The 27216-nt window shown below is 34.2% G+C and overlaps 1 protein-coding gene across 3 annotated transcripts in view; it reads right to left on the reverse strand.

Annotated features, from left to right (window-relative positions):
* CNTN1 (contactin 1) overlaps positions 1-27216 on the reverse strand; it is a 370935-nt gene that overhangs the window by 20169 nt on the left and 323550 nt on the right. For all 3 annotated transcript variants that reach the window (XM_008065323.2, XM_008065329.2, XM_008065334.2), the window contains 4 exons: positions 27082-27185; positions 22569-22755; positions 20010-20122; positions 19059-19215 (listed from right to left, as the gene is read on the reverse strand). In XM_008065323.2, coding sequence (XP_008063514.1) covers positions 19059-19215; positions 20010-20122; positions 22569-22755; positions 27082-27185 — 561 coding nt within the window. The remainder of the gene's footprint in view (positions 1-19058; positions 19216-20009; positions 20123-22568; positions 22756-27081; positions 27186-27216) is intronic.

Raw genomic sequence — 27216 nt, forward strand, 5'->3', positions numbered from 1 at the left:
TACTCTGAATATAATTTATAGCTGATATAAAATATATTCATTATAGAATGAGAGAATAAGAAGATAATACAATTATGGGGATCCTGCCTTAGTAATAAATTATATTCACTTGAAAAATAGGTGAAAAGGATAAAAATTCAGAATAAGAAAATTCTAAGCTAAATGATTCTTCATTTCTTTAACTGAGGCCAAAGTTTTCCCAAAATGTAATTACTGAATGAATATGAGATAGCATTTTCTTTTTTTGGTAATAGTACTTAAATATAACTTAGTCATTTTAAATCTATTAAAGATTAGTTAAGAGGTTAAGATAAAGATAATTTTCAATCCTAGGAAAAAGAGTGTGGCTTTAAGGAGCCACAAAAAGATATGTTCAAACATCAAAATCACCAGTACAAAGGGCAAGAAAATTAACAAAAATCACAAAATAACCAGGTTCCAGATTGAGCTGTCTTCTACCAGTTTGACTCTGTGTTGTTGACAGAACATATACTCAGTGAAAACATACAGGAGACAAAAGTTAAATAAATTTTATCTTTGAAGTAGTTTTTTCTCTACATCAATCTTATTTTGGGTATCAGGTACCCATGACAGTATATTTATATGTTTGGTGGTTTAGTCAGCTGTTTGTAGTGACTGCATAAAAAGAATGTCCTTTTATTTATAAAAACCAAAGTTTTCTAAAAAAAAAAACAACAACAACTCAGAATATAAAATACCACTGAAGCACTTGAGATACTTTGAAGAATATGAGAATTAAGATAGCTATATTTCTTGAGATGGATGTGATTTTATTAGCATACAGTCATTTTAGATTTTTATCCTTGGACAGTACTGAATTTCACCAACTTTGATTACTTGGAACGCTACCCCAAAACAAGTTTTAAATAGCCAGCTCTGGACATTCCAGGTGTTCTAAAATTAAAGGGTAGCCCCCTGTGATCTGAAGTTTGAAAATCAGGCTCTACTCTTAGCTCTAAAACGTATTTGTTGTGAGATGGGGGACAAGTCACTTAATTCGTTAAGCCTTAGCTTCCCTAGAAGCAGAACTGCCCAGAGTACTTGACAGGATGTTTGTGAAAATCGGTAGAAAGATTGTGTATGAAAATATTTTATAGTGCTGCATATGCAAAGCTGTTAAAAAAAAACATAGCTATATTTTTCAAATGTGTGGCATTATTATTTTTATCTGCTTCAAATCTTTCTCTATTAAATTGGTTTGCTCTATATTTTAAATTTCTCCTTGGATTACAATCTCTTTGTAATCTTAGAATCACATGTGCTGGTTCTCAATTTGCTATGAAAATTATTATACTAAATATATAAGCACTTTTAAATTGCATTCATTTTTCTTTTTGTGTTCATCTTATTTTATAAATTTTCTCTTTCGTTTATATTGGTTCTCACATATTTAATATGTTTTTATGTATTTAAATAATATTTTAAGAATTTCTTTGAGCTTACATTTACTCCTAAAACATATACTGGAAATCTGATTCGTACGTCTTATAGCTCTTGAGGATAAATAAATGTTCTTAAGACCTTTATGATCTAAGTCTCTCAGACATTGTAATATAATAGTATTTATCTAGACAGCTTTTTTGGGTAGTTTAATTAGAAAAATAAATATTGAGTCAAAATGTTTTGCCAAGATTTTTGGGAAATGCAATGTAAATATTTACTTATGAGTTATATACAACCTCATCCTAAAAAAGCTTTGAAAGAGTTTACAAAGATAAAGCATGATAGAGAAGAAAACAATAATTTGAGAAGGAAGATAAAGTCAGAAAAAAGATAATACAAGACAAGAGATAATATGAAAATAGCAACAAAAACAGCTAATGCTAGTACAAATATTCTAATATTGATTAAGTGTCTATGGTGTTCCAGGCACTTTTTAAAAGCACTGGACATATAGTCACACATATTTAAAGTAAAATATATAATGCTCTATATATTTTGTTAGAGGTATGTCACAAATTTGGTTCTGAGATTTGGTCATGCAATGCAAGAGAAACAGATCAGTCATTAAGCTTATTATCCAAAAGATAAAAGCAAATAATGCCTCAGAAAAAGCTTATCTACTTCTTTTCCAGAAGCACAATTTATGGAACAAGCTTGTTGTGCAGGTAATCCAGGATGCTATCATAGTGCTAGAAATGCAACAAACTAGAAAATTGCATTTACCACAGTTTTTCTCCCCAAAATTATTTTAAAGTCCTGGATTGAAGGAAGATGTTGATAATCTATTTAGAGTGTATGTATGGATAATGAGAGTTTTATTAAATCCACTCCAAAAAGTAATATCTCAACTGCTTGCAGAGAACAGATTATTTAACTGCAAATTTTGCTCTGTTTTAGTGTGTTTGTGTGGGGTGGATGTTGGGGGAATGAATTGTTCAGAAGTGTCTTCATCTCCTTCCTGTAATAAGAGCCCATCATTTCCATTGAATAAATAGTGTACAAGAACTTCAAGACTCCCCATTTAATGTTAAATATTATATTGTTTTATTTAAATATTAAATATTTATTTATTTGCCTGGGCCAAGGTGCTCACTTTGCCAGGTTCAGTCCTACCTGCGAGAATTTTCATTCACAGTTTCTTAAAAGGACGACATTTTTTGTGTGGTGCAGTAAAATATATCTTCAACATTTATAGAGTAACATGGTAGCAGATTTTGTGTAATATTTTTTTGCTTTGTTTGTGTACTTTTTTCATGTCCTCAATCAAAGCCAGTAGCATGATACCAAAATACAATTCAATACATAATTATATGAGGGCACAATATGTTCTAACAACACAGCTCACTGGAGATTTTGATTGATTGACTCATGGAATTGACTGCATCTCTGGAGAATGGATGGCGTGAGACATCTCCATAGAATATATGCATTCTCAAAACATGGTCTCCAAATATTTTAAAGTTAGGTTTTTCTGGGTGACAAAATTTGAGGTACCTACAATACTGTTGGGTCTCCAGAGGGCCACAGCACATAAAAAGATATACAGTCTACTTACAGTATTAAAATTTCATAGATGGTAATAGCTGCTAGGAAAATGAATATATATATATATGTGTGTGTATATAACAAGGCTTGTCAGTAAGCAATAATGAAGAAACTTTGAAAAACACTAATATAGAGTGTTATCTCTCCCAATCATGTTTCTGGTTGGAATTGGGTGTCAAAGGTTCATGATACATAAAAACAGAGACACTATTATTCCTCTTATACATATAGCTATGGTAAACAATCAAGGCACATAAAAATAAAAATGTATAGAACTTTATAAGAATAGTATAGGTATCTTGATTAGGGAAGTCAAATTTTTCAGGATATTGGTAAATCAAATAAAAACCTCCAGAAACAGGTTTATATCTCATGAGCTGGGTTTAATAGTAGTGACCAAGGTTGACAGAGATCAGGCAAAATACAAATATGAATATAATTTAGTCTCATTCTGAATAAGATGGAAAGCCATTAAAAACTTCTGTGCAGAAAAGTGATAAACTGACATATAGTAAAATGATAACTATGTTCATTTTGTCGAGAATAAACTGTAGGGTGCCAAGCACAAAGCAGAGAACAATTCAATGGCTAGTGTAACAATCTGAAGACAAAGCATTGTGGCTGGACCATGATGGAAGCAACAGAGATGGTTGTTTCTAGATATGTTTTAGTGGTAAAATCGATAGAATTTCTTGATAAAATGACTATGATGTGTAAAGATTTTAAAAAAAGTCAAAGATGACTTGAAGAAAGATTGGAGATACTTAATCTTATGTTTTAATAGCAGATAAATAGGTGGGGTTCAACTTAGATATCTAAATGGAGATAACAATCAGGCTGCTGGATAAATCAGGCAAGACTAACATTTGATTGTTTTTAACATTTACATGCCATGCACTTGAAGCCTTGAGACTTATGAATTACTTAAGGACTTAAAAAAATAAAAGAAAATGAGTTATCAAAGTACTAAGTAGTTGTGGGAGATTTAAAAATACAAAGATTGAAAAGATGATCAGAAAGCAGCAAAAGAAACTGAAAATAGCAGCTTGTGGCTTGTGACAGAGAAGGAGAAATAGAGAAAAACTGGTGTCCAGAAAGTCAAGAAGGAGGAAGTGGTTATATACATTAATATTGCTAAGAGGTTGAGTAAGAGAAGACACAACTCTTGAACTGGAAGCATGGAGGTCATGATGACTTTAACAAGGTCTATTTTGATAGGTTATTGGGGTGAAAACCTGGTTGGAGCAAATTCAAGAAAGAATTTGAGAACAGAAATTAGAGGCGGTGAAGATGGGTAAATTATTTGTTGTGTATTACTATGGAGAAGAGCATTGAACCATGCATTAGCTACAGGGAGAGATTTTCTTTCTTTTTTATTGTTATTGTTGTTTTGTTTGGTCATATTTGTTTTTCCCCCTTAAAGATGAGAAATATTGCATAATACTTGTATGATGATTAGAAAAATTAAATAGAAAAATGATAATGCAGAAGAGGAAGGAAAGATGGCTGAAGTAATGTTCTTGAATTAACAAGAGGTGTTATAATCTGGCTACTTGGAGAAGTGTTGCCGTTAGCTAGGAACATAAAGTGTTCAGCCAGAGTACTAGGAAAAAAGGTCACATGAACACATATGTAGATGTTGAGTGTTTCAGATTGCTTCTATTCTCTCAGAAAACAGGAAGCAAGGTCATTTATTTGAAAAGGAAGATTGGAAAGATGGGTTAGAAATTCAAGAAAAGACAAGAAGGTATGAAATAGTTGTCTAGGAGAGGGGAAGAGTGGATGAGCTAGGAAAACCTAGTGGAGTGATCCAGCAGTACTATGGACCCCTTGAAGTTAGTGGTCATGAATTCCAAGTGAAACCAGTGTCCAAGTTGGAATTCTTCTCTGTTTACTTTTAGTTGTGAGAATGTCAGTATACAGGAGTGAGTTAGATTTAATCAAGGGTGCAGTCAACTGAGTATGTAGAAGTGAGAGGAGAAAAGGGACCACTGGAGGTGAGAGTGGTCTATGCAAGGGAGTAATTATAAGTTGTCATAATGGAGTTTTAGCTAGATATGGGGAGAGTGAATCCTCTGTCTACGAGGTGGGTAAGGACACAGACAGGGTGGTAAGATCAATGACTTGTGCTTCCCAGTGGGTCAAAAAATGTCAGGAGTCTGAGTACTAGAAGTAAGAGGAAAGATAAGATGTCATCAGAGACTAGGATGTTTGAGATTATGAAAGTGGTGATGTCAAGGGTTAGGATGAAACCATGGGAAGAAAAACACACAAAAAGGGGAAGTGTTCTAAAGAACTGAGAAGACAGAGTAATCTAAGGATAATCTACATGCATATTGAAATCACTGCAAAGTATGAAATAATTCATTTGGAGAGAGTGACAGTAATCTGAAACTAAACTCTTCAAGGAATGAATAGGAATGACCCAGGAGATCAGTAGAAAACTTCAACAAGAAGGGGGAATGGGTGGGAGGGGATGATGGTATGAGATTCCAAGCAGAACTTTTTGGGCAAGAGAGAAGAATACTATGTAAGTGACAAGAAGAAAGGACATGTCCCCCTCCACCAGGCCCAGCATTCAGGGGGTATGAGAGAGAGAGAGAGTCAGTACTTTTGAATAGACTGCAGAAAGCAAGTCACTGGGGAGAGCAAGATTTCAGATAAAGTAAAAAGGTGAAGGAAACATTCTGGAAAAAGGTGGAAGTTAAAGACTTCATTGTTGACTGACAGTGAGCTCTAGAGACCAGAGTGAGAAGATTTTTAAGCGGTAAGTGTAAATAGAGAGGGAGTCAGAACATGGGTCCTGGAGTTGAGGGTCCTAAGTTTCTTTGGGTGATTCTCATAAGCAAGACTTAAAGAGATGAGCAGATTATACCTGAGCATTCTGTTTGTATGTGGGTACAAAATATATGGAAGGTTGTGAGTTTGGGTTTAGCCATGTGTGGAGCATAAAGGGAAAATGGAACAAGTTATAGGTATGGTGGTGGTTTTAATGATGGACTATGGAACCTGAGCTAACATTTAAGAAGGGAGCTAAGGACATAAGGAGGGATGAAGGACAGAAAAACAAGTGACAGGATCAGTGATAGTTCTGAGTTGGGAAGGGTGAAAGAACTGTTGGAGTTGAGAGGCGATTTGAGGGAATAAACTGGAAAGAGAAGAGTTAGTGTTCAGAGAACAGAGCACTTCAAATTTTAAAAAATTAAAAATGTTTGCAGTTATTCATAATATCAAAACTTACAGGAATTCTTAATCTTTTTGTGTCATGGACACCTTTAGTAGTCTGTGGATCTCTGACAATAACGATTTTCACATGCATAAAATACAAAACATAGAATAAAAAGGAAACCAATTATATTGAAATACTTTTATAAAAATATCAAGAAACCCAATATATGGTTAGTAACACATTAAAACAGTATGCTTATTAACCTGTTAAATAATAAATCTAAGAGTAGGTTTAGTAAATTCCATATTTTTAAATAAGTGATACTTCAAAAGCTGAAATGTATAAGAATACCCTTGATATTGGTGACAGTTATTTGTTACCTAAACTCATATTTAAAGGAGTACTACATTTCAAATAGAAATTAGTGAAAATTACTATGTAATTTTTTCCCATCCAATTTTCAGAATCCCCTCAAATTATAATTCACTTTGAAGTCTGTGAATCCCTGTCTGGATTGTGACCATATGTGGGTGGCTGAAGCAGAGCCCAGGAAAAGATAATCAGAAGCAAGGAATTACACAAATTAAGAGGTTGGGGCATTGGAAGGCCCATCTACACAGAAGTTGATATCCTAAAAATTCTCAACTTCCAGGCACATCTGGATTATAAGGCATCTCTTTTGAGCCAAGGGTCTTGTAGAGTCAGTTCTCTACAACCTACAACACACTTGACTCTTCCTAATTATCTTGGCCATGTGACCAAGACTGGAAATTTGCTTTTGAACCCATTTTTAAGACAAATAGATGAGAGTCAAGTATGCAGGGCCTGATATGGAAGGTTATAGAAGAAAGACTATTGGCTGGAGAAATTCATACTCTCAAAATTGTTCTAAATTATTTTCTTTTGGTCTGGCTCATTTTGCAGAAGGTGTCTATAAAAACTGCCTCTGGAATGCCATTGGCTTCACTGCCCTGCTTTCCTGCTGTGAATAATCTACCAAGAGGTCTGGCTTCCAGCTTTCCCCAACCATGAGAAGTACTTTGAGACCTAAATGTTCTTTCATAAATCACTAAAGCTGGTCTCTAATGTGGTATCAAATGGAGCATTTTAATATGTTGACATATCACTTTCCAGTTTACATGTTTTATATTCCCTCTTATTATGGCATTAAAGGTTTCCAGTTGTACTTGTGAGAAATTTCAAGGGTTTTATTTTTAATAATGACAAACGTACTTTCTTTCCAAAAATGAAAGTTGTCAAATTTATGTAATAGGGAATAAGTGTCAAACCTCAGGAGAAAAAATTTAAAACCCAGCTCCCTTTTCTGAGCACAATTGCCCTTATATTTTCCTGAAGAAGTTACACATTTCAACATAGCCTATAATGTTTCAAAGGAAAATTAATTTTTTTGTTTGTTTGTTTGCTTGTTTTGAGTTGGAGTCTCACTCTGTCACCCAGACTGGAGTGCAGTGGCCACTCCTGGCCACCGCAGCCTCGACCTGCTGGGCTCTGGTGATAGCTTCTGCCTCAGTCTTCCAAATGGCTGGAACTACAGGTGCCCGGCTAATTTTTGATTTGTTGTAGAGATGAGGTCTTGCCAAGTTGCCCAAGCAGGTCTCAAACCCGCGGGCTCAGGTAATTCACTCACCTCAGCCTCCCATGGTGCGGAATTACAGGCTGAGCCACCGAGCCCGGCTGGAAAATTAATTTTAAACTGATATTTTGATGGTTGATGCATATATCTATTAAAGATAATCTGATTGTTTTAATTCACTTATTTACTGCTTTTATTTCAGGAGAGACTATAAAGTAATATCCTATCATTTGAGATGTGGTATATCTATCTTAATGTGTCATTCTTATGAACATAGGATGTTTTCAATCATTTGAGTGTACAGGAGAGGTATTTTAATTTAATTTTTATGACATTAATACATGAACATTCACAGAAAAAATATAAAATTTATCTTCCTAATAATTATAATTATACATGTAAGATATATCAGTGTGAAGGATTATTCATCTTCTTATGACCAATTTATTGATGTAAAATATTACAACCAATTATAAGATTTGTTGAAACTTTACAACTAAATTTCTCATATATTGGTATTACATAAACAAGGTGGGAAAAACAGATTAGTATTTAATAAAACTGGAATTTTGCCAATACCCAATATTTTAAAAAAGAAAACCATCTTTGGACCAAGGTATCAGCCTAAGAACTATTGGTTAATTTTCTTAAACTTCTTCAACATAATTACATTCTCCAAAAATGATCAATTCCTTTCATTCCCAATCTTCTTTTCCAAAATCCGGACTATATATGGGAATCCCTTCTCATGTTAGGTTCCAATTTTAGTTCCTTCAGTAATATTCTTTCCTGTTTGAACCCTTCCTAGTATAACATTCTAAATTTAGACTACACCACCAAATGCCACTGTTGAAGGGAAGGGCTTGCTTCATAGATTTCAGTATTGTGGAATACCTAACCTAAAATAGAAAATAAAGCAAAACTTTTACAATTCTTCTGTGGCAGTAATGACTTAAACCATTCCTTAAATATTTCTATTTGCCTGCTTGAATATTTTTTAACAATGACAGGGCCAAAATTATATATTTTATTTTTATTTTTTTATTTTTTTAAAATCTATTTATTTTTTTGAGTCGGAGTCTCACTTGGTCGCCCAGACTGGAGTGCAGTGGCCACTCCCGGCCACCGCAGCCTCGACCTGCTGGGCTCCAGTGATCCCTCCGCCTCAGCCTTCCAAGTAGCCAGAATTACAGGCATGCACTACCACGCCCGGCTGATTTTTTGATTTATTGTAGAGATGAGGTCTCACTGCCCAGGCGGGTCTCGAACCCGCGGGCTCAGGCAATCCACTCACCTCAACCTCCCAAAGGCGCGGGATTACAGGCTGAGCCACCGAGCCCGGCTATTTATATATTTTAAAGGATAAACTTGTGTTTGCTGACCAAATCACAAATCTCACGACTCAGTATATTAATATAATTTCATAGTAACTCACTCAACATCATAAATCTTTGTTTTAATCTCAGAATCCATACTGATTGACAATTCTTTGTTGCTTGAATTAAAAAAAAAAAAATCTTGCCTTTTGAAGCAACTTTCTAGTCCTTCCAAACCTTTCTCTTCCTTTTTTCTCTGCATTTTTATGAAGCTGCTCTTTGGTCTAATTTTCTCCTTTCCCTTTTCTCTAAGCACATATACTATATTTATGTTTATCTACTATATTATATAACTTTGAATATTATGCATAAATCTTCTCTCTGCTTCTTTGCTAATATACACTTCATATTTGATTCAAATATTCACTCATCAAGGGAGGTTTCTCAACCTCAACTCAGTGGTAAATCTTGATCACTAAGCAATTATCAGAATATCATTGTACTAGTTTTAGGGTGGACTTGTGACACAGTTCTTAACCTTACAAGAAAGGTTTTCCAAGGGGTGTCTGAAAAGGCACTTCATTTCAAGATGCACCTTCAAAAGAGACAGGCCCCCTTCTTTCTTGGACATTACAGGGTCTGTGTGGTAATTCCTAGCACTACTGTGGACTCCTGCAACCACAGAGAAGATAAGTTTAAAAACGAAGCTGAATACAGAGCCCTCTCAAGCAGAGAGAGGGGAAAACAAAGAAACAAAAATTTGTTCCTTGATTATATACCTGAGACAATGATTCCGCCAGGCCTTTCTTAAGCACTTCTGAGTTGAAAGTTTGTTACTGATGGCTGACTAGCTTCTAATGGATATAGACTTTCTGGTCAGCTGTCTAAATTATTCTTTAACTAGAAGTAATAAATCCTTGATTTCCCTGATCTCCTGTGATATTAACCATGCAATTTACCAACTGTGGGCAACACCAACAAACATCTGCTATCTCAATTTTTGTGTCCAGGCTGGTGTGCACTGTAAATAAAGATATAAAATTATGCCAGTTGGTACACTTAACAAATTTATATCATCTGACCTCAGCTGGTTCCTCAGCTGTTTTCATCTATCTATCCTTTTTTCATCTATCTCCATCTGGAATTCTAATAAATGTTTTGAACTCAGCAGGTCAAAATTGGAACTACTCATTTTCTTCAATCATCTATTTTCATAGATGATTCTGTTTTAGTACACGATTCTATTGATTGTTTCAGTAGATGTTTGTGCTGGTAAATCTAAATTTGTATTAAAGTTCTGCCCAATCCCCTTTCACACTGACACCTCATCAAATCATCAGAAAGTACTGATGGGTCTTCTTCCAAATAAATCCTGAATATAACTGTCTCTCACTTATCCTGTTACCACACTGGTCAAAGCTGACTTCGTCTCTCGTTTGGACTATCACCATTTGGCTCCTAACTACTCTCCATGCTTCCAAATAATCAGAGATTCCCATTCATGAGATTTCTACTTATGTCTCAAAGAGTAGATGAAATGTTCTATAATAAACTATAAATCTGATCAAGTCACTTCCCAATTTAAAATGACTCAATGGTTTCTCATCACACTTAGGATAAGATCTAAAGTCCTTAACCAGGACCTGTAAACCTCTCTACGGTTCAGGTCCCATCTCTCCTCTCCAGTCTCATTTTGTTCACTACTCCCATGGCTTGCTGTACCCCAGTCAATTGGTCTCCTTGCGGTTCCTTGAACTTCCAAACATACTCCCAATTCAAAGCTTTTTTATTGTTCTAGTAGTAATATTTTCCTTCCCTCCAGGTAATGGCATGGTCTATTATCTCACCCCATTCCACTCTTTATATTTTGTCTCCTGTCTGAACTCTAAAATTTATTTATTTAATTTTATAAGGTTTGCTTGCAGAAATAAGACTTTCATCCACCCTATTTTATAAAAGTTGCTCTCTTAAAATTACCACGATCCTCTTTTGGGCAGAAGTTTATAACCCTAAAATTAATATGTAGCTGTCTTAACTCCCAGTATCTCAAAATGCAACTGCATTTGGGAAAGGGTCTTTAATATGTAATTAAGTTAAACTAAATTCATTAGAGTGGATCCTAATTTAATGCAAATGTTGTCTTTATTAGAAGAAGAAATTACTGGCTGGGTTTAGTGGCTCAGCCTGTAATCCCAGCAGCTTGGGAGGCAGAGGTGAGTGGATTGCCTGAGTCCGTGGGTTTGAAACCAGGCTGGGCAACTTGGCGAGACCTCATCTCTACAATAAATAAGAAGGAGGAGGAGGAGGAGGAGGAGGACGAGGAGGAGGAGGAGGAGGAGAAATTAGAACACAGACAGACACAGCGGAAAGCCGAGGGAAGACTATGTGAAAACACAGGACAAAGATGACTATCTACAAGCTAAAGGGAGAGATTTCACAAGAAACCAGTCCTCCCAGCACCTTGATCCCAGGTTTCTAGCCTCCAAAATTGTGAGAAAATAAATAAATAAATTTCTGTTGTTTGAGCTACTCAGTCTGTGGTACTGTTATTGGCAGTCCTAGCAAACTAATACAGGCCTCTAAAATGCCAAATTCAATAATTCTTCTTTGCTCAACCTCTTTAATCCTCTTTTTCTTTTAACAACTATGAAATAAACTATGTAAATTAGTCTTTTTGAAAATATAATTTTAAAACAACATCATTAATGCCTGTGAACTCACCAGTCAGGCAAAGTAATAGAAGAACATTGACACCACTCCAGAATCCTTTTTCTGATAACCTTCCAACCTTCCCCAGCTGAGGCAACAATATACTGAATTGTGCATTACTCATTCTAATTTAGAAGAAGTTTTACATAGTTTGACAATTTCCAAGTATATGACAAGGCCTTTTTTTTGTTTGTTTGAGTTGGAGTCTCACTCTGTCGCCCAGACTGGAGTGCAGTGGCACACTCCCGACCACCGCAGCCTCGCCCTGCTGGGCTCTGGCGATCCTTGGGCCTCAGCCTTCCAAGTAGCTGGAACTACAGGTACGTGCTACCATGTCCAGTTAATTTTTGATTTATTGTAGAGACGAGGTCTCGCCAAGTTGCCCCGGTGGATCTCGAACCCGGAGGCTCAGGCAATCCTCTCGCCTCAGCCTCCCAAAGTGCTGAATTACAGGCTGAGCCATCGAGTCCGGCCGAACAAGCCTTTCAAGGGTCATGCCACTTAATCTAGAAATTTTACTTCTAGAAATCTATTCTAAGAAAATAATTGGGAATTCAGAAAAAAGGTCTAAATGCAAAGGTATCCATTATGATATTATCAGAATACTTAAAAAGAAAATATGGGGAGTAACTAAATACAGTGGCTACACTATTATCTTTGAGTATGATCAAATAATATTAATCATTATTTTATTATGATCAAATAATATTAATCATTATTTTATTTATCTTGGGTAAACCTTCCTTTTAGATATTTCATCATAATCGGTTCAATATCCTCAGTTTTTTATCCTATAATTTTGATGACACAGGTATTAATTTCTATGCCATGAAATCAGTTTAGAAGTTTAGGACCAATTTATATTCTTTCCTTCACTTCATTTAATATTTCCTAAAAGTCCATATTTGGCTAGGTTCTCCGAGTTCGTTTTGATGGTTGTCATATAAACCTATTTATTTCTGGAGAAGGTATGCTGCATTTTCTCTTGGAATCTCAGCACCATTCTTCTTACTCTCAGTGTTCCTCTCCTCTCCTCTCCTCTTCTCTCTCTCTCTCATAAAAAGTGGACACTACATTCCCTAGACTCTCTTGTCACTGAGAGGCAATGGGAGAGAATTGAAAGGTCCTATAAACGCATAAGCCAGTACTGTTCTGGCAGTGGTGGGCAGGCCTAAGGGTCTCAGGGGGCCAGAGGTAAGGTAGTGCACTGGGAGTTGTCCTGTGAACATCTCACTTGGTGCTGCAGGCAGAAAGACCACCAGGGCAGGTTTCCTTCAACTACAATTTCCACCTTTCTAAAAGCAACAGACATTCAGTCTAACAACCCTTGTGAAAGGTTTTGTTTTCTTTGTTAAGACTCTAATTCAATAGAAATGTTTTATCTTTCCTTATAGAAACCTCACTGATAGAGGAGATAAAAGGAAGAATTTTATAGCAAGTTTAGGCTTTATACTCTGAACCCAATTTTATTGGAAACGAATTCATGCATTATAGACTTGCCAGATATCTGCAATCTATAATTAAGGTATTGATAAATCTAAATACTGCTCATAAAATAAGCAAATTCTGCTGGGTTCAGTGGCTCAGCCTGTAATCCCGTGCCTTGGGAGGCTGAGGTGAGTGGATTGCCTGAGCCTGTGGGTTCGAGACCCACCTGGTGAGTCCTCATCTTGGTGAGACCGCAACTTGGTGAGACCTCATCTTTACAATAAAGTAAAAAATTAGCCAGGTGTGGTAGCACATGCCTGTAGTTCCAGCTACTTGGAAGGCTGAGGCAGAAGGATTGCCGGAGCCCAGTCTGGGCGACAGAGTGAGACTCCAACTCAAAAAGCGAATTCCCTCCCCAGTGTAATCAAGGCAGTGTTTAAACTGAAGCTGAGAAAACATAGGCCAAAAATGTCTTGTAGGGAACTCCAACCCTTAGGAAGGAGTCAAAGAATAATCTAAACATTTTTCTTCTCAAAAGTTTATAAATCTTAATTTTTCCCATCTTTATATCACTCTCTTATATGTTTTATGTCTGATCATTTTTATAAGAAGTACTCTGAAATGTGTATTTCTTACCTTTGAATTGAATAATGTCTTCATATACAGTCTCTAATCATTTATTTTGGGAGAGGTCATGTTATCATTTGCTTTGCTTCTTAAGCAATAAAAACTTATACTATCCTATGAATGAATTTTTTTCTGAGACAGAATCCCTTGCCCTGACTGCATCTCACCCTTGCACTCTTCTCACCAGCCCCACCTACTCCCCTTTTGTTCCACTCTTATCTATTTTATGCAAAACAGCAGAAATGATCTTAAATCTGATCTCATCATGAATCTCCTGAAAGCACATCAATGTGTTCCCTTTGAACTTGGAAGAAATCACAACCTTCTGACTATTGCTTTCTAGGATAGGGTGAGGGAGAGAGTTAGAATGAGAGGAGAATGGTATGGGGATGTCATCAAGGTGAGGCTGTTCATTACTTTGTGCCTCTTGTCTCTCCAACCTCATCCCACATGACTCTGCATCCTCATTACACACTAGTCACACTGGCCTCCTTTCAGCTTCGTAAACGTGACAAGCTCTTTCCTGTCATTCCTTCTTCTTGTAATGCTTATCCCTACTTTTGCCATATGGCTAGTTCCTGTCCTTTAGATTTCAATGCAATTATCACCTTCTTAGAGAGGCTTGACTTGATCATTCTGCCTGCATCTGCCCTACCTATTTTATTCTTTACATTAGTCACTTCCTTGTATTTGCATTGTCTAATTATTTCTTATTTGCTTATTAATTCTTTATCTTTCTGATACCCATTAGAATGGAAGCTTTAGGAGAGCATGCCAATTATTGTAACCTACAGTCTAGCAGAAAGCCTGACATATGGTAGGTGTTGTGTAAATCTGTATTGAATGAATCAATTTACTAGAGAACTAAAAGGGTTATGAAAATGTGTAATGTTTTAAGGGTACTATTTTATCAAAGGAAAAAAATTGCACATAATAATTCCAAAGTATAGCTCCAGAGACAAAGACTGTATTTCATAAACCAAAATTAGTCAGTAATAAATTATGAAAGATTATATTAAATTTTCTCTTTTATTCTTACTGTGTGTTCCATTGAGGAATTTTTCAACCAAATAATTTCCAAGTCTAAGTAAATGAGCAAAATACAATGTTGGGACTGCTGTGTGAACTTGCTAGCAGGTAAAAGAAACCTCAGGGAAGATTTTTGATAAAACAACCCAGGTTAGTTAGACACAGATAGGTTCTATCTATGGCTTGTCAAGGTGGTAAAATGTGCTTCTAGAACTACTGCTCAAAACTTCTGAAGGACAAGTAACACTGAAAACTTCCTGAACTGAGAGTTATCTAGCAAGTGCAGGAGCAAATCTGGCCACTTAAGGAGTTTTGTTAATAATTACGAGGTTAGGAGATGCCTGTCAAAATTGAATTTAGAGACTCACAAAATGTTACTTTGTACTAATAGTTTATCTTCCATCTTTATGTGTGTTACAAAGCTAGGAATGCTAAGTATAACTGTACAGTTGGGTCAGGCTTTGAGTGGATAGTCATAATTCAATGATAATAAAGGGAACACATATTTTAGAAGTAATTTAAATGTAAGCTATTTGTCAACCTAGAAATATACTTGAATGCTCAGATTGATCCCACAAAAAATAGAGTAAAAGAAAACAAAATATTAATTATTTCAAAATGCTTGAAGAGAGAGAGCATTTCCCAAATGATAATATCTGATTGTGTCTCAGTCACAAATACAATCTTAATGTATGAATTAAATCTAGACATCATATTATCATTTTGTCTCTCTTACACTGCACTAGTTAGGCACTGTAAAAGGAGCGTAGAAATAATGGAGTTAAACATCTAAAAGTTCGATCTATAAAATGATTTTCTAGCCCTTCTCCTTCTTCTCAGTAGCAGTAGAGGACAAAGTGAAAAAACAAAATGTGTTTTCCATCACAGTGTTTAAGTCAATGGCTTTGGTTATATAGTTTAACTTAATAGCTTGGAGTAACAAAAATAGTAGATTAAATATTTAGATTACATCATCTGTGGTAACATCAGGATAAATTACAGATTTATTAGAAGACATAAAGTCAACAAAATTACTATATAGTAACTTTAAATCAGACAGAAAAGATTCCTTGTTCTTTTAGAATCTACCCTGGGTATCCACCACAGTCTTCTTTCCAGCCCAGGACATCATCATCTTTTAATCATTCTATGGCAATAACCTTGTAATTCATCTCTTTACATGTTCCTCCCCTAATATATATATATATTTTCTACAATCACTAATATGATTTTCCAAGTGAGAAAAATCTGATCATGTTTCTCCCACCTCAATGGTTTCACTTGATTACTTGTTTCTCTTAGGAAGAAGTTCAGTTTCTAGAATGTTCTTAAAAGTCTCCTTTGATTCAGCTAAGATATCTGCAATCTGTTTAAAACTAGAAAGAAAAAAATAGAGGCTTGAAGTATGCATAGTCATCATAACGAAATATATGCCTCTCTGTGGATATTTATTTATAATCAAGAAACTTTGTTAACTAATATTCTAAAATTTATAGCAAATATGTAATGAGTCAAGTTAGCTTTTGTCACAGAGAAGTGGAATTAGAGATTACCAAGTCTAATAAAATTTCTAGACTATGTCTAAAATGAATTTCTTTAAGAATCTAATGTCCTCATTAAAATAATTTAAACATTTTTCAAATAAAGCCAAACTTAAACTTCTAGAACAGTATTATTCACCAAGCATCTGACATCTCATATTAGTTCTATAGTTTCTTTGTACAATATAGTCAGACTAAGAGATAAAAGAAATTCTGAACTTAATAAAAATGTCCACTACATGTCAAAAAAGAGAAAAATCTGAAAAATATTCTGAATATGTTTGGGATTTTTAAAAAGCATACTCTGTCTTCTATACATGAGTTATTTTCACTGGAATGTCAAATTATTACCATGATTTTCTGAAATTGGTCCATTTTACCTCCCTATATCAACTGTTAAATTTTTCATAAAAATTATGATTAATTTGTTAAAAACATCATCATTAAAATTGAAATTAAGTAAACTTATTAGTTAAATCAAAAAGCTTAAAACAAAGGTAGTAAATCCTCAAAAATCATAATGTTCTAATTATTTTACTACATTTTCTTATTATCAATGTTTTTGAGGTTATGCTTACTGTATCTATGTGATGGCAATACCATACTGTGGTGTGCTACTGAGCAACTCTTTCACGTATGGTGACATCATGTGGAAAGCTTGACATGGTAAGAACATTTACACCACAGAAATTGGCATAAGTTATGAACTAAGGTTTTCCCCATTCCTGAAGAGTCAGCTGTTTAACATTTACCAACATACCATTAGTTATAATATGCTGATGTTTGTCACTCTTTCTGCATCTCTACCAACAAACCTCTAGTCTAAACCCCAGAAAAACTAGGTGCTATTTCACCGGAGGAATAACAAGTGAAGGGTCAGGAAATGAAGGAGCAAATGTCTGCTATGACTGACTTCTAGACAGGGAAGGTCAGGGCTCAAGTATGGTATACTTCATTCTTTTGTACTTCACCACCTTTGAAATAATGGACCCATTTCCCTCTGATTTCTTTTTGTGAAACAGCCCTAATAAGTGTAAACCATTGAAGGTGTGAATTAGCAGGGTTCAGTATTTAGGAGTGTTTCAAAAATAAAAGTACTCCATTTTCTCCCATTAAGTTTGCAATGACTAAAATGAAAGACAATAATGTTGGATTTGTACACTGAAAAAAAACACACACAATGATACTAAGAACATAAATTGATAAATATTTTTAAAGAAATGTGGCAACCTAAAAGCAAAATACTTTGTCCCATTATTTGAATGTAATCCACAGAAAGATTAATTTATGAAAATGTACTCCAAAAGTATTATTTATGATAGAAAAATTTGTAATGAGTTTTTACATGTTTGAAAGAATATTATGTATAATTTTAAATAAAATTTATAAAATCAACAGATGCTAAAACATATAAAATTATATATGTATATAAGTGACTGAAAGTAAACTCAATTCAAGTGAACATTAACAGTACTTATTAGAGGGCTTTGAAATATGACCAATTATTTTCTTTTCTTTTCACATATCTGTAATTTCAAGATTTCCTAAAAAAAAAAAAAGCCACAATAATGTTTAAAGTACAAATCAAAATTTTTATTCTTTTGGAAAGAAATGTGTATATGTGTTGTGGTATATTTTACAAAAATTAGTAAAGCTACCACTCAAGTTGTTAAATACTCTGGCACCATGTTAGAGGATTTTTTGTCTTTAATATATAACATATTCACATTTAGTTATAAGTCATCAAAGTTTCTTCTAAATTATTTATTTCCATCTTTGATTTAGAATCTTCTAGTATTTCAGTCTTTCATGCAATTCTCATATTAATATCAATTTTAATTCAGTATAATTGAACTATATCATGTATAGTTTGTATACATAATCGAGAAAAAAGTATAAGAAATAAACAAATAATAGTTCTGCAAATCAAAAAAAGAAAAGAAATCACTGCCTCAAATATGTATCTCCAATTAGCCAATGCCATGAAGAAAATATTTTGCAGAAAAGGGATAGGCTAAGACAGAGAGTGAGAGAGAGAGAGAAAAGATAGGGAGCCATAATCTACAGTTTTTCTATCATTACTATATTACTAGATTAATATGTGTATGGCAAGTAAAAGATGGTTAGAAGAACATTAAAAATAGTTCAGAGAATTTGCTTTTTATATAAGAGAGGTCTGGGTATTATTAAATACTAGTCGAGTCTTATGTGTCATTTGATGAATTATGGAATTTTAATTGTGTTTTTTATTTTAAAATATTTAATTGACAAATAAAGAATGAATATATGCAAGACGTACAACATGATGATTTGATATATGTATATATTGTATAATGATTGCCACAATTCTCTTAACTAACACACCCCGTGCTGAACAAGACCCAGAACTTGTTCATGTTATGACTGAAAGTTTTAAACTGTGCTTTGACATCCAGATAATATCAACAACTATGTGGTATGTCGCAAATTTATTTTGGGGACTCAGAAAAGAAATACTAAGTTGTAGGGCATTCTTGAGATTTCAGATTAATATTGATATTCATGTGAATAACAGTCCTATCTTTACACTTGGAAATCCACGTGGTATAGAAATGTACAAACGCTTAATTGAAATGTATCTCAAATGACTGGCTTACCTGAAATTTTGACTTGAGACACTACTCCATCTCCTCCATCACTGTGTGCGCGAACTTCTACCACATACTCTCCATCCCTAGGGATCGGGACTTCTATGGAGTGCTTATGGGTTGAATACAGCTTGCCATCATGCTGACCATCAGGTCTATAGAGTACCTTAAAAAGTCAAAAATATGAAAAATTAAAAAGTCATAATAGTGAGCCAATGCCCTAACACTAAGACCAGAAGAACAATGCTTCCATTTTTATTAACAAAAATTAATGCCTTTAAAACTAGTCTTCAATTCATAAGAATTAATTTCTGAAATTTTTTTAATGATATGACTTAAGCATATTGAAAGCTTTTTTAACAATATGACTTAAGCATCTGAATTTTATTTTTTGAGATGACTCAAAACAGAGAAATGGAAAGAATGTGTCTTTTAAAGAATAGTATAAAATGAGGGCTTTTTGATTCATTGAAGTGGTATAAAAATTGTTTTTCAATTTTAATTTTTTCTTCATTTTCCACAAAATTTGGTATCCACATGGTATAGAAAAATCTGACTGTGTGTGATAAAAAGATTAATAAAAGTAAGCTGTTCTTTTTGTTCACTTACAGACAGTAACTCAATATATCAAAAAGTTTGCTGGGTTCTGGGCAACACTATTAGTCATTGGCAAACAAAAATAGGTTGTCTCTTCTCTTTAAGCACTAATTATTCTAACAATCCCACACATTAAAGCAGTTATTCAATTAATCTTACTCACGTGACATAACACTTTCCTAAAATTTAGTGAAGATTTTTTTCACTTCAAAATTTATCATTACACCATATCATCTGATGCTGCTATAAAACTATAATAAGAAAGCTGAATGGGTTTCATTGAAACCACAAAAATTGCAAACATTAATCATTCTTTGTAAGAATGAACTTGTGAGGAGAATCATCTCATAATCTTTCATATACCTTATATCCTGTCACTGTAGATTCATTTGACAGTGCAACGACATGATCCCAGGTGATTATGTAGCGTGAACCAGACCTTATTGAACTGATGATCCTTGGAGGCTGGCTAGGAGCTGTGGAAAATAGTAATAAGCTATCAATATCCAACTTCAGTTCTGCAAACTTCTTTGCATCAGGAATTATAATGCTGAAGATAATGATGCTGACAATAAAAACAACACCTAATTTTAATGACTGTTGACTATATGCCAGGCACTATGTTAATCACTTTATATTCATGAGTTCTATTTATTGTACCCTGTGACCCTGTGAAGTAGCTAATATCACTATATTTTATTCTCTTTTCATCATGCTCCCCCTGAGTTTCTTTCCCCATCAGTATTTTGAAACTGTGATTTCCAAGGTCACCGATCACCTCTCCTTGGTCAACTCTGATGCCACTTTTTTATTCTTCTCAAATTTAACATTTTTGGAGCATTACACAGAGTTAACCTTCTTTCTTCTTGAATCTCTCATTTTTTTCTTAGTCTCATATCTTAACAGTTGAGTTTTCCTTTTACCTCACAGGCTGCTCCTTTTCTTTAATCATCTTTAGCTGGCTCCATGCACTCTGTTCAACTTCTAACTGCTGGATCACTGAGGACTTGAAACTACACACCCTTCTTTCCTCTGTGTGGGAACCTTCCCTTAAGTACTTAACATCTTGGCCAACAGCTTTCAATACTCAGTTCTACCTCTAGCCCTAATCTCTCTCTTCACCTCTGGATGTATGTGCATGATTCCCTTATCTCTATTTGAATATCTAAAAGATTTTTCAAATGTAATATACTTAAGATGGATACTTTGCCATGTACCCCAAATCTGCCTCTTGTGATTTTTTTCCATCTTTAACAAATGGCACAACCACACTCCTAGTTTCTCAAGCAAAATCCAGTATTCAGTCTTCCATTCATCTCATTGCCAACATCCAAGTCAGTATCAAGTTGTCAGCTTGGCCTGCAGAAAAAAATTCCACTTATCTCTGTCTGCATTATCACCATGTAGTGCTAGAAACCATCGATTTTCTTCTTGACTATGAAGATAGCTTTACTTTTCTGTTTCCACTCTTAACACACCATTGTTCATTTCCTACCCAGGAGTCAGAAAAATTTTCCAAAAAATTAGCTATCACTTGCTGTCTTAATATCTTCCAACGGATTCTTATTACATTTAGAAAGAACCCAAACTCCTCACTATGACTTACAAGGTCTTCCATGCGTTGGCCGCAGCACAGTTCCTTAGAACCTATCCCATGGTTCCACTGGCCTTTCTACCCCTAAAACATTCCAAACTCTTCCCACCTTAAAGCTTTGCACTAGTCATTCACTCTGCCCAAATTTCCTGTCTGCTCATCAAAGAGTGGATTGTTTTTATCACTCAACATTCAAATCCTAGTATAACTGCATCTTATCAAAGAGGTCTTTCCTGATCACCCAATCAGAATTCAGCTCCCACACAAGTCACTTTCAAAATGTGTTTGTTTATTCATTGTATTGCTCTGTCATCTGATATGCCCATATATGAATATTTATTTGTCAGAGTTTTTGTTTGCTTGCTTTAAGTTTCTGTCTCTTTCTGTGAGGTTGTAGATTCTATGAGAAGAGGATCTGGGTCTGGTTTGGTCACTACCTAGAACAATGCTGGGCACACTGCATATTTTTGATGAATGATTAAATACACTAATAAATGGGAAAAAATAAAGAAACAAATGAATGTTCCCTTTACAAATTAGAAAACTGTTTTAAACAGGTAAGGTAAGTTGTCTACTGACATACATTTAGTAAGTGACACAGACAAATCTCAAACCCAAGTCTGACACCAAAGTCTGGCTCTTGCTACTCTGTCTGCCACCTCATTAGGAGATTCTCTGTCTTCAAGTGAATTTCAAAAATTTGCAAACCCTAATGGCAATCACATTTTCAGATTCTTGGGACATTCCCTAGAGTCCTGCATACAAATTCCCTTTTTAAATATAAACTTGGATTCACAAACAGAGATATTAAAGCTAAGTTGCCAGAGAGATTAGAATGACTGGAAAGTCTGAGCAGAGATAGGTGGTCTTGTTATATGAACAATGACTATTTACATAAATGAGAGAATAAACATAATGCTACATATATAAACTCGCATATGCATTGTGCATGATGGTTTATAAATCAAAGTATACAAACATGAACAGAATTTTAATTTTCTTATACTGTCGATGCATTCCTATGAAAACAATGATTAAATTAATAAATACAGAATGAAGACAAGTTAGTGGCACAAAATTTGCGGAGAAGTTCTCTAATTATATTTCTATAGTGGAAGAGAAAATGTATGAAGATTCTCTTCACAGTTTTTATTACCACAATAAAAAAGATAAATGGTTAAGAGAAATTTTGTGGGTCTGTAAAGGACATCATCAAAAACCAAATGTGCTCAGATAGCTAGGTAAGAAATTACTCTCAAATGTACCTGCATCATGATTGAATCAAGTGGTAGTTTTTGTCAAGTCTAAAATCAAGATGTGAGACTCACGTGCTTTCTTGGTGAAGGTCTCAATCACATCACTTGAAGGTCCACATCCTGCACTATTACAGGCGCCGACTTCTACAAAGTATTGAGTGTCGGGCAGAAGGTTCTCCAGCCTGGCTGAGTACTCTTGGCTACTAACTTGAACTCTGTGTGCAGCTTCCTCTTTGTCATGGGCAGCCCAGTACCGAATCTGCAAACATTCAAGATGAGTAATATTTTCCTATAATTCGGAGCCTTCAGCTATGAAAAGTTCTCTTCAACTGGTTCTGTCACCATTGGTAGTGGCTAATCATTATATTCTCAAATGTTACTTCATGGTGTTTACTCTTCTATCAGCCTTAGAATACAGCACAGGCCACTATGCAGATCTGATTACAGATGCCAAAAGTAAATCAGTCTCACCTCTGCCTGAAATAGTTTTACATTGACCAAAAAAAAGGAGGAAAACTCCAAAAACACTATAGAAGATATACCATCAAAATATAAAAGTGATCTCTATTGGGAAATATTGGACACAATAACTTGTATCACTTACTTCCTGTTTTGTTTCTTTTACATATTTTCAACTTGTTCTGAGCCATTGATAAAGGAGTTTGACAAGACTACAACCTTGCTTGACAAAAATAGTCATTATGTGGCTTTGAACATGCCAAAGCAATACTTTCTTCTGGCTCCCTTCAGAATTATATGTGGAAAATTATTTCCTTTGAATCCACATAGAATCTGGATGTCAAAGAAATACACTTAATAACTGGGTAATTTGTAGAAATTACTTATCTGTAAAATAATTTTTTAAAAATTTATTCATGTTATAATTATAAATGATTACATTTGTCATGTGATTATGGTATTCCTTGTCTTTTAATGTTTAAGAAAAGCTATGGATTACAATTTTCATTTTCAAATAAAGGCTGTTCTGGGGTCAGAAATTTATAATTATATCTAAAATATGAATAAAAATCTATAATTATATCTAAGGTATGAATAAAAAGGAAAGAATTGTTTGTAAGATATTGGTATTTTACACATTTTGGATACTTTGTCTATAAATTAATGGGATTTAAATTTCATAATAATATTATTGTGCACTTTTAATTTACATAAACACATATGAAGCCATTTAAAAATAGAACTGGATGGCTAAATCCACCTGGCAAAAGAGCATATTTCTGATAATTCGGGAGTGGATGAATGATTCCCCTTTCATCCCAGGCAGGGAAGTTCTGAGCCACATTTATAAAGGTTCTTAAAGGTCCTTAAAGGTCCCAAGCAATGGAGTACTAGTTGCCTGCAGGGCTGCCAAAAAAATAAAGCAACTTTGCCTCTGAGCGCTCCACTTTTCTGTTCACTTAGCCTTTTCCTCATACATGCTCCCTAAAACCATTTTTTTAAACAAAGAAATAAACAACAATAAAATACTACCTTTCCCCATACCTCTGTATGAGGCTCTGCTTTGGGGAGACCCAGACTAAGATGCCTTCTTCAAAATAAGAAAATGAAGCACTTCCTAAATATCATTTTTTGCTCGTCATAATAATTTAACCTTTTAAAAACTTTGAGTAGACGATTCAGTATTGTTAATCTTTTATGGTGATTGTGAAATCAATCATCTGCATTAATTTCCAATTCAGTTGCTAAGAATTTTTGCATTCATTATTCCTGATATCCTATTTTGTTTATTTTCGGGAAATTAATTAAGTGACTATTATACCTGCTATGTGAGCAAGTTAAGTCATTTGTGGATTCCTGGGCAGGAGCCCAAAGTTCCAAAATGCCTTTGAAAAGAAGAACTTTGACATTCTTCTAGCTTACCTATGCTGCAGAAAAGCCTACACTATAGAAAATCTTAAGATTAGAAGTGGGGAGCTCTTTAACTAAGCAAAAGATTTTTAAAAAACCAACAAAATAAATATTAAAAGTGACACTTAAACATCCTACTGAGACACACTTTAAAACCACAGGGAAGAGAATATTTTTAGACTCAATTGCTTGCAATTATCATTTGAAATGCCAGGAAATTACCCTGAAATGGTATGAAACATACAGGACTCAGGGCTACCCAGCTTTTTATTTTATTTTACATTTGTTATGCACTGCTTTTTCTCTGTATATTTTTATAACATATGTCCATCATGCATTTTCATGGGAAGTACAGCGAGGTATTAGTTTCCATGATCATATATCTTGTTAAACCATGATTTCTCCCATCATATTTTTAAAAAAGAACAATGGTCACATTATAGTCAGTCAAGATCTCTCCCCACAATCCACTGGAGTATTTTTTTGCAGAAGAATAAATGATACGGATTTTCTCTTTTAAGTTTTCATGCTTCTCTCTTTGATAGTAAAGACCCTGTGTGAAAGACTTAAAAGAATTTTAAGAAAGAACGAATGGAAAGAATAATTTGATAATTTACTTCCAGCAATTTTAATCAATCATTCTCTGGAAAGGCAAGACCTAAACTGAAATCTGTTTATGACAATTATTACTCAGACAAATGTTTCTAAGTCTCAAGTCCTTCACCTTTAAAATGGGGATAACGATAGAGTCTGTCCGTTAGGGTTGTGTGAATTTAATACAATGAGCTTAATTAAGTGTTTAGCCTAGTAAGAACTTAACAAATGTTATCATTATTTTCATCACGAATATCTTAATAATCATCTTTGTCATTCTCATCATTGTCATCTTCAAATGCCCAATGACATATACAGGGAAAGCATGAAATGCTGGCCATTTAATTTCTTTCATGTAACAGTTTTATGAGGCAGTGATTACTCTCTCAGCATTTTATAAGTGAGAAAATTAAGAAAGTTCAAGTAACTTCTCCACAAAATTCTTAAGTGACAGAGCTGAAATTTAAACCCATGTCTGCTCAGCAACAAAGCTCATAACTTTCTACTTCATATGGAGTTGCAAACAAGTCAGAAATCTGTAAAACCAACTCCTTTATGGCACATACCTTTTCTTTGAAATTATCACTTGTGATAATCTTATTTGGTAAAGATTACTTTTCACTGACTATTTGAAAATACTTAATCAAGGTTTACTTCCCAATCAAAAAGCTTATATTCTGATTATCGTCTGAATCATTGGTACCACTGCATTGCTTCCTACCTCATATTTCCTTTGTTCTTTGTTTGTTGAAAGTCATAAAACAGTCAATATGTGATTCCTGGCATAGGCAAATATACAATTCTCTAGTAAGTGTTTAATAAAATAGAACACTGCATATATTTAACACTCTGACTCAGTATAATGAGTTATATATTAAATTTTCTTTTTTTCAATGTTTTATTAGTTGGAAGTGACTAATACAAAAGAAGAAAAAAAATCCTTTGGTCAATTTGATTTATCAAGCTCTAAACATGAACGTCTTCTCCCAAAGATATCTCAACATCATTTATTTCAAGGGTTTGTAACATCTAATCAGTTCTAATGAACTTCTTCCTTCCTACATCTTGTCTACTAGTTGTAAATGTAATTGTTAGGTTAGTAAGATATGAATATTGGATATTTCCAGTCTACTTCTTTTATTTCTAGTCTACTCTTACATGTTCTATAATAAATTCAGCTGAACCCTTGCAAAGACGATATGAAGACTATTTGATATCTACCCAAATTATAACCTAAGATGACAAAAAAAGCTTCCCTTTGAAAGAGGAGTTTATTTGCTCATACTTCATACATCATTATTCTTGTCAGTACTCACAATCTCTTTAGCACCCACCACGTGCCCAGCACTATTTTTGGCACTGAGAACAAAACAGACAAAATCCATTTGTTCATCTTTAAAGGTAAAATGATGTCAATTCCTTTGAATTTCACTCCTTCAAATATGAGATGGCTTCATGTTTCCTAAATAATCGAATCGATATTGTTTTTAGCATTGTATTAAAGATTCCAACTATCTCTCTAGTTTCAGTTTTTCAGTTCTTACTTTCTTTGACCAAGACAAGTCCTTCCCTTTGTATCTGGCTAGTTCTTACTGGTCCTTTAAGATTCAGCTCAAGGGGAATTTTGGAACATTTTGATTGTTGCCAAATTTCTGCCTTAAGAGATAATATTATAAGACATATACGTGGTATATTTGTAATTGTTTCTTTTGGAAATGGAACTACTGAGTTAAACAGAATGACCATTTTAAGGATGCTATTGTAAATTACCAAATGTTTAAATAAATAAATAAAACCTTGAAATTCATCAGCTTCTTATGACACTGTTTGTCTAAAATGATCTTGGCTAAACATGAGTGTTATTACCATAGCTTTTATTTTGGTCAATTGTTCATCACTATGTAGTCTTCTTTACATCTCTCCTAGATAAGCCAATTAGGAATCTCTGTTATACTCTTAACAACTAGCTTATAAATGACCAAAATACTAAACACAGAAAATAAAGTGTAAGTTGCCACATCAATTAATGGGACAGAAAACACTGAAAGATACAACATATTTGAAAACGTATATTTATATATTGGTCAATAAATGTACTTAGTTTAATACAAATTGAACTCACCTGATAGCTTTCCACTATCTTTTCTAGAACATGTTCCCAATGAACAGATATCTCAGAAGACGATAAGACTCTTATACCTACTTGTGTTGGGGCTTCACTGGGAGCTGAAATTTGATGAGAACATTACATTCTCAG

Source organism: Carlito syrichta, unplaced genomic scaffold, assembly GCF_000164805.1.
Source record: "Carlito syrichta isolate Samal-C Ts95f unplaced genomic scaffold, Tarsius_syrichta-2.0.1 Scaffold103341, whole genome shotgun sequence".
NCBI lineage: Eukaryota > Metazoa > Chordata > Mammalia > Primates > Tarsiidae > Carlito > Carlito syrichta.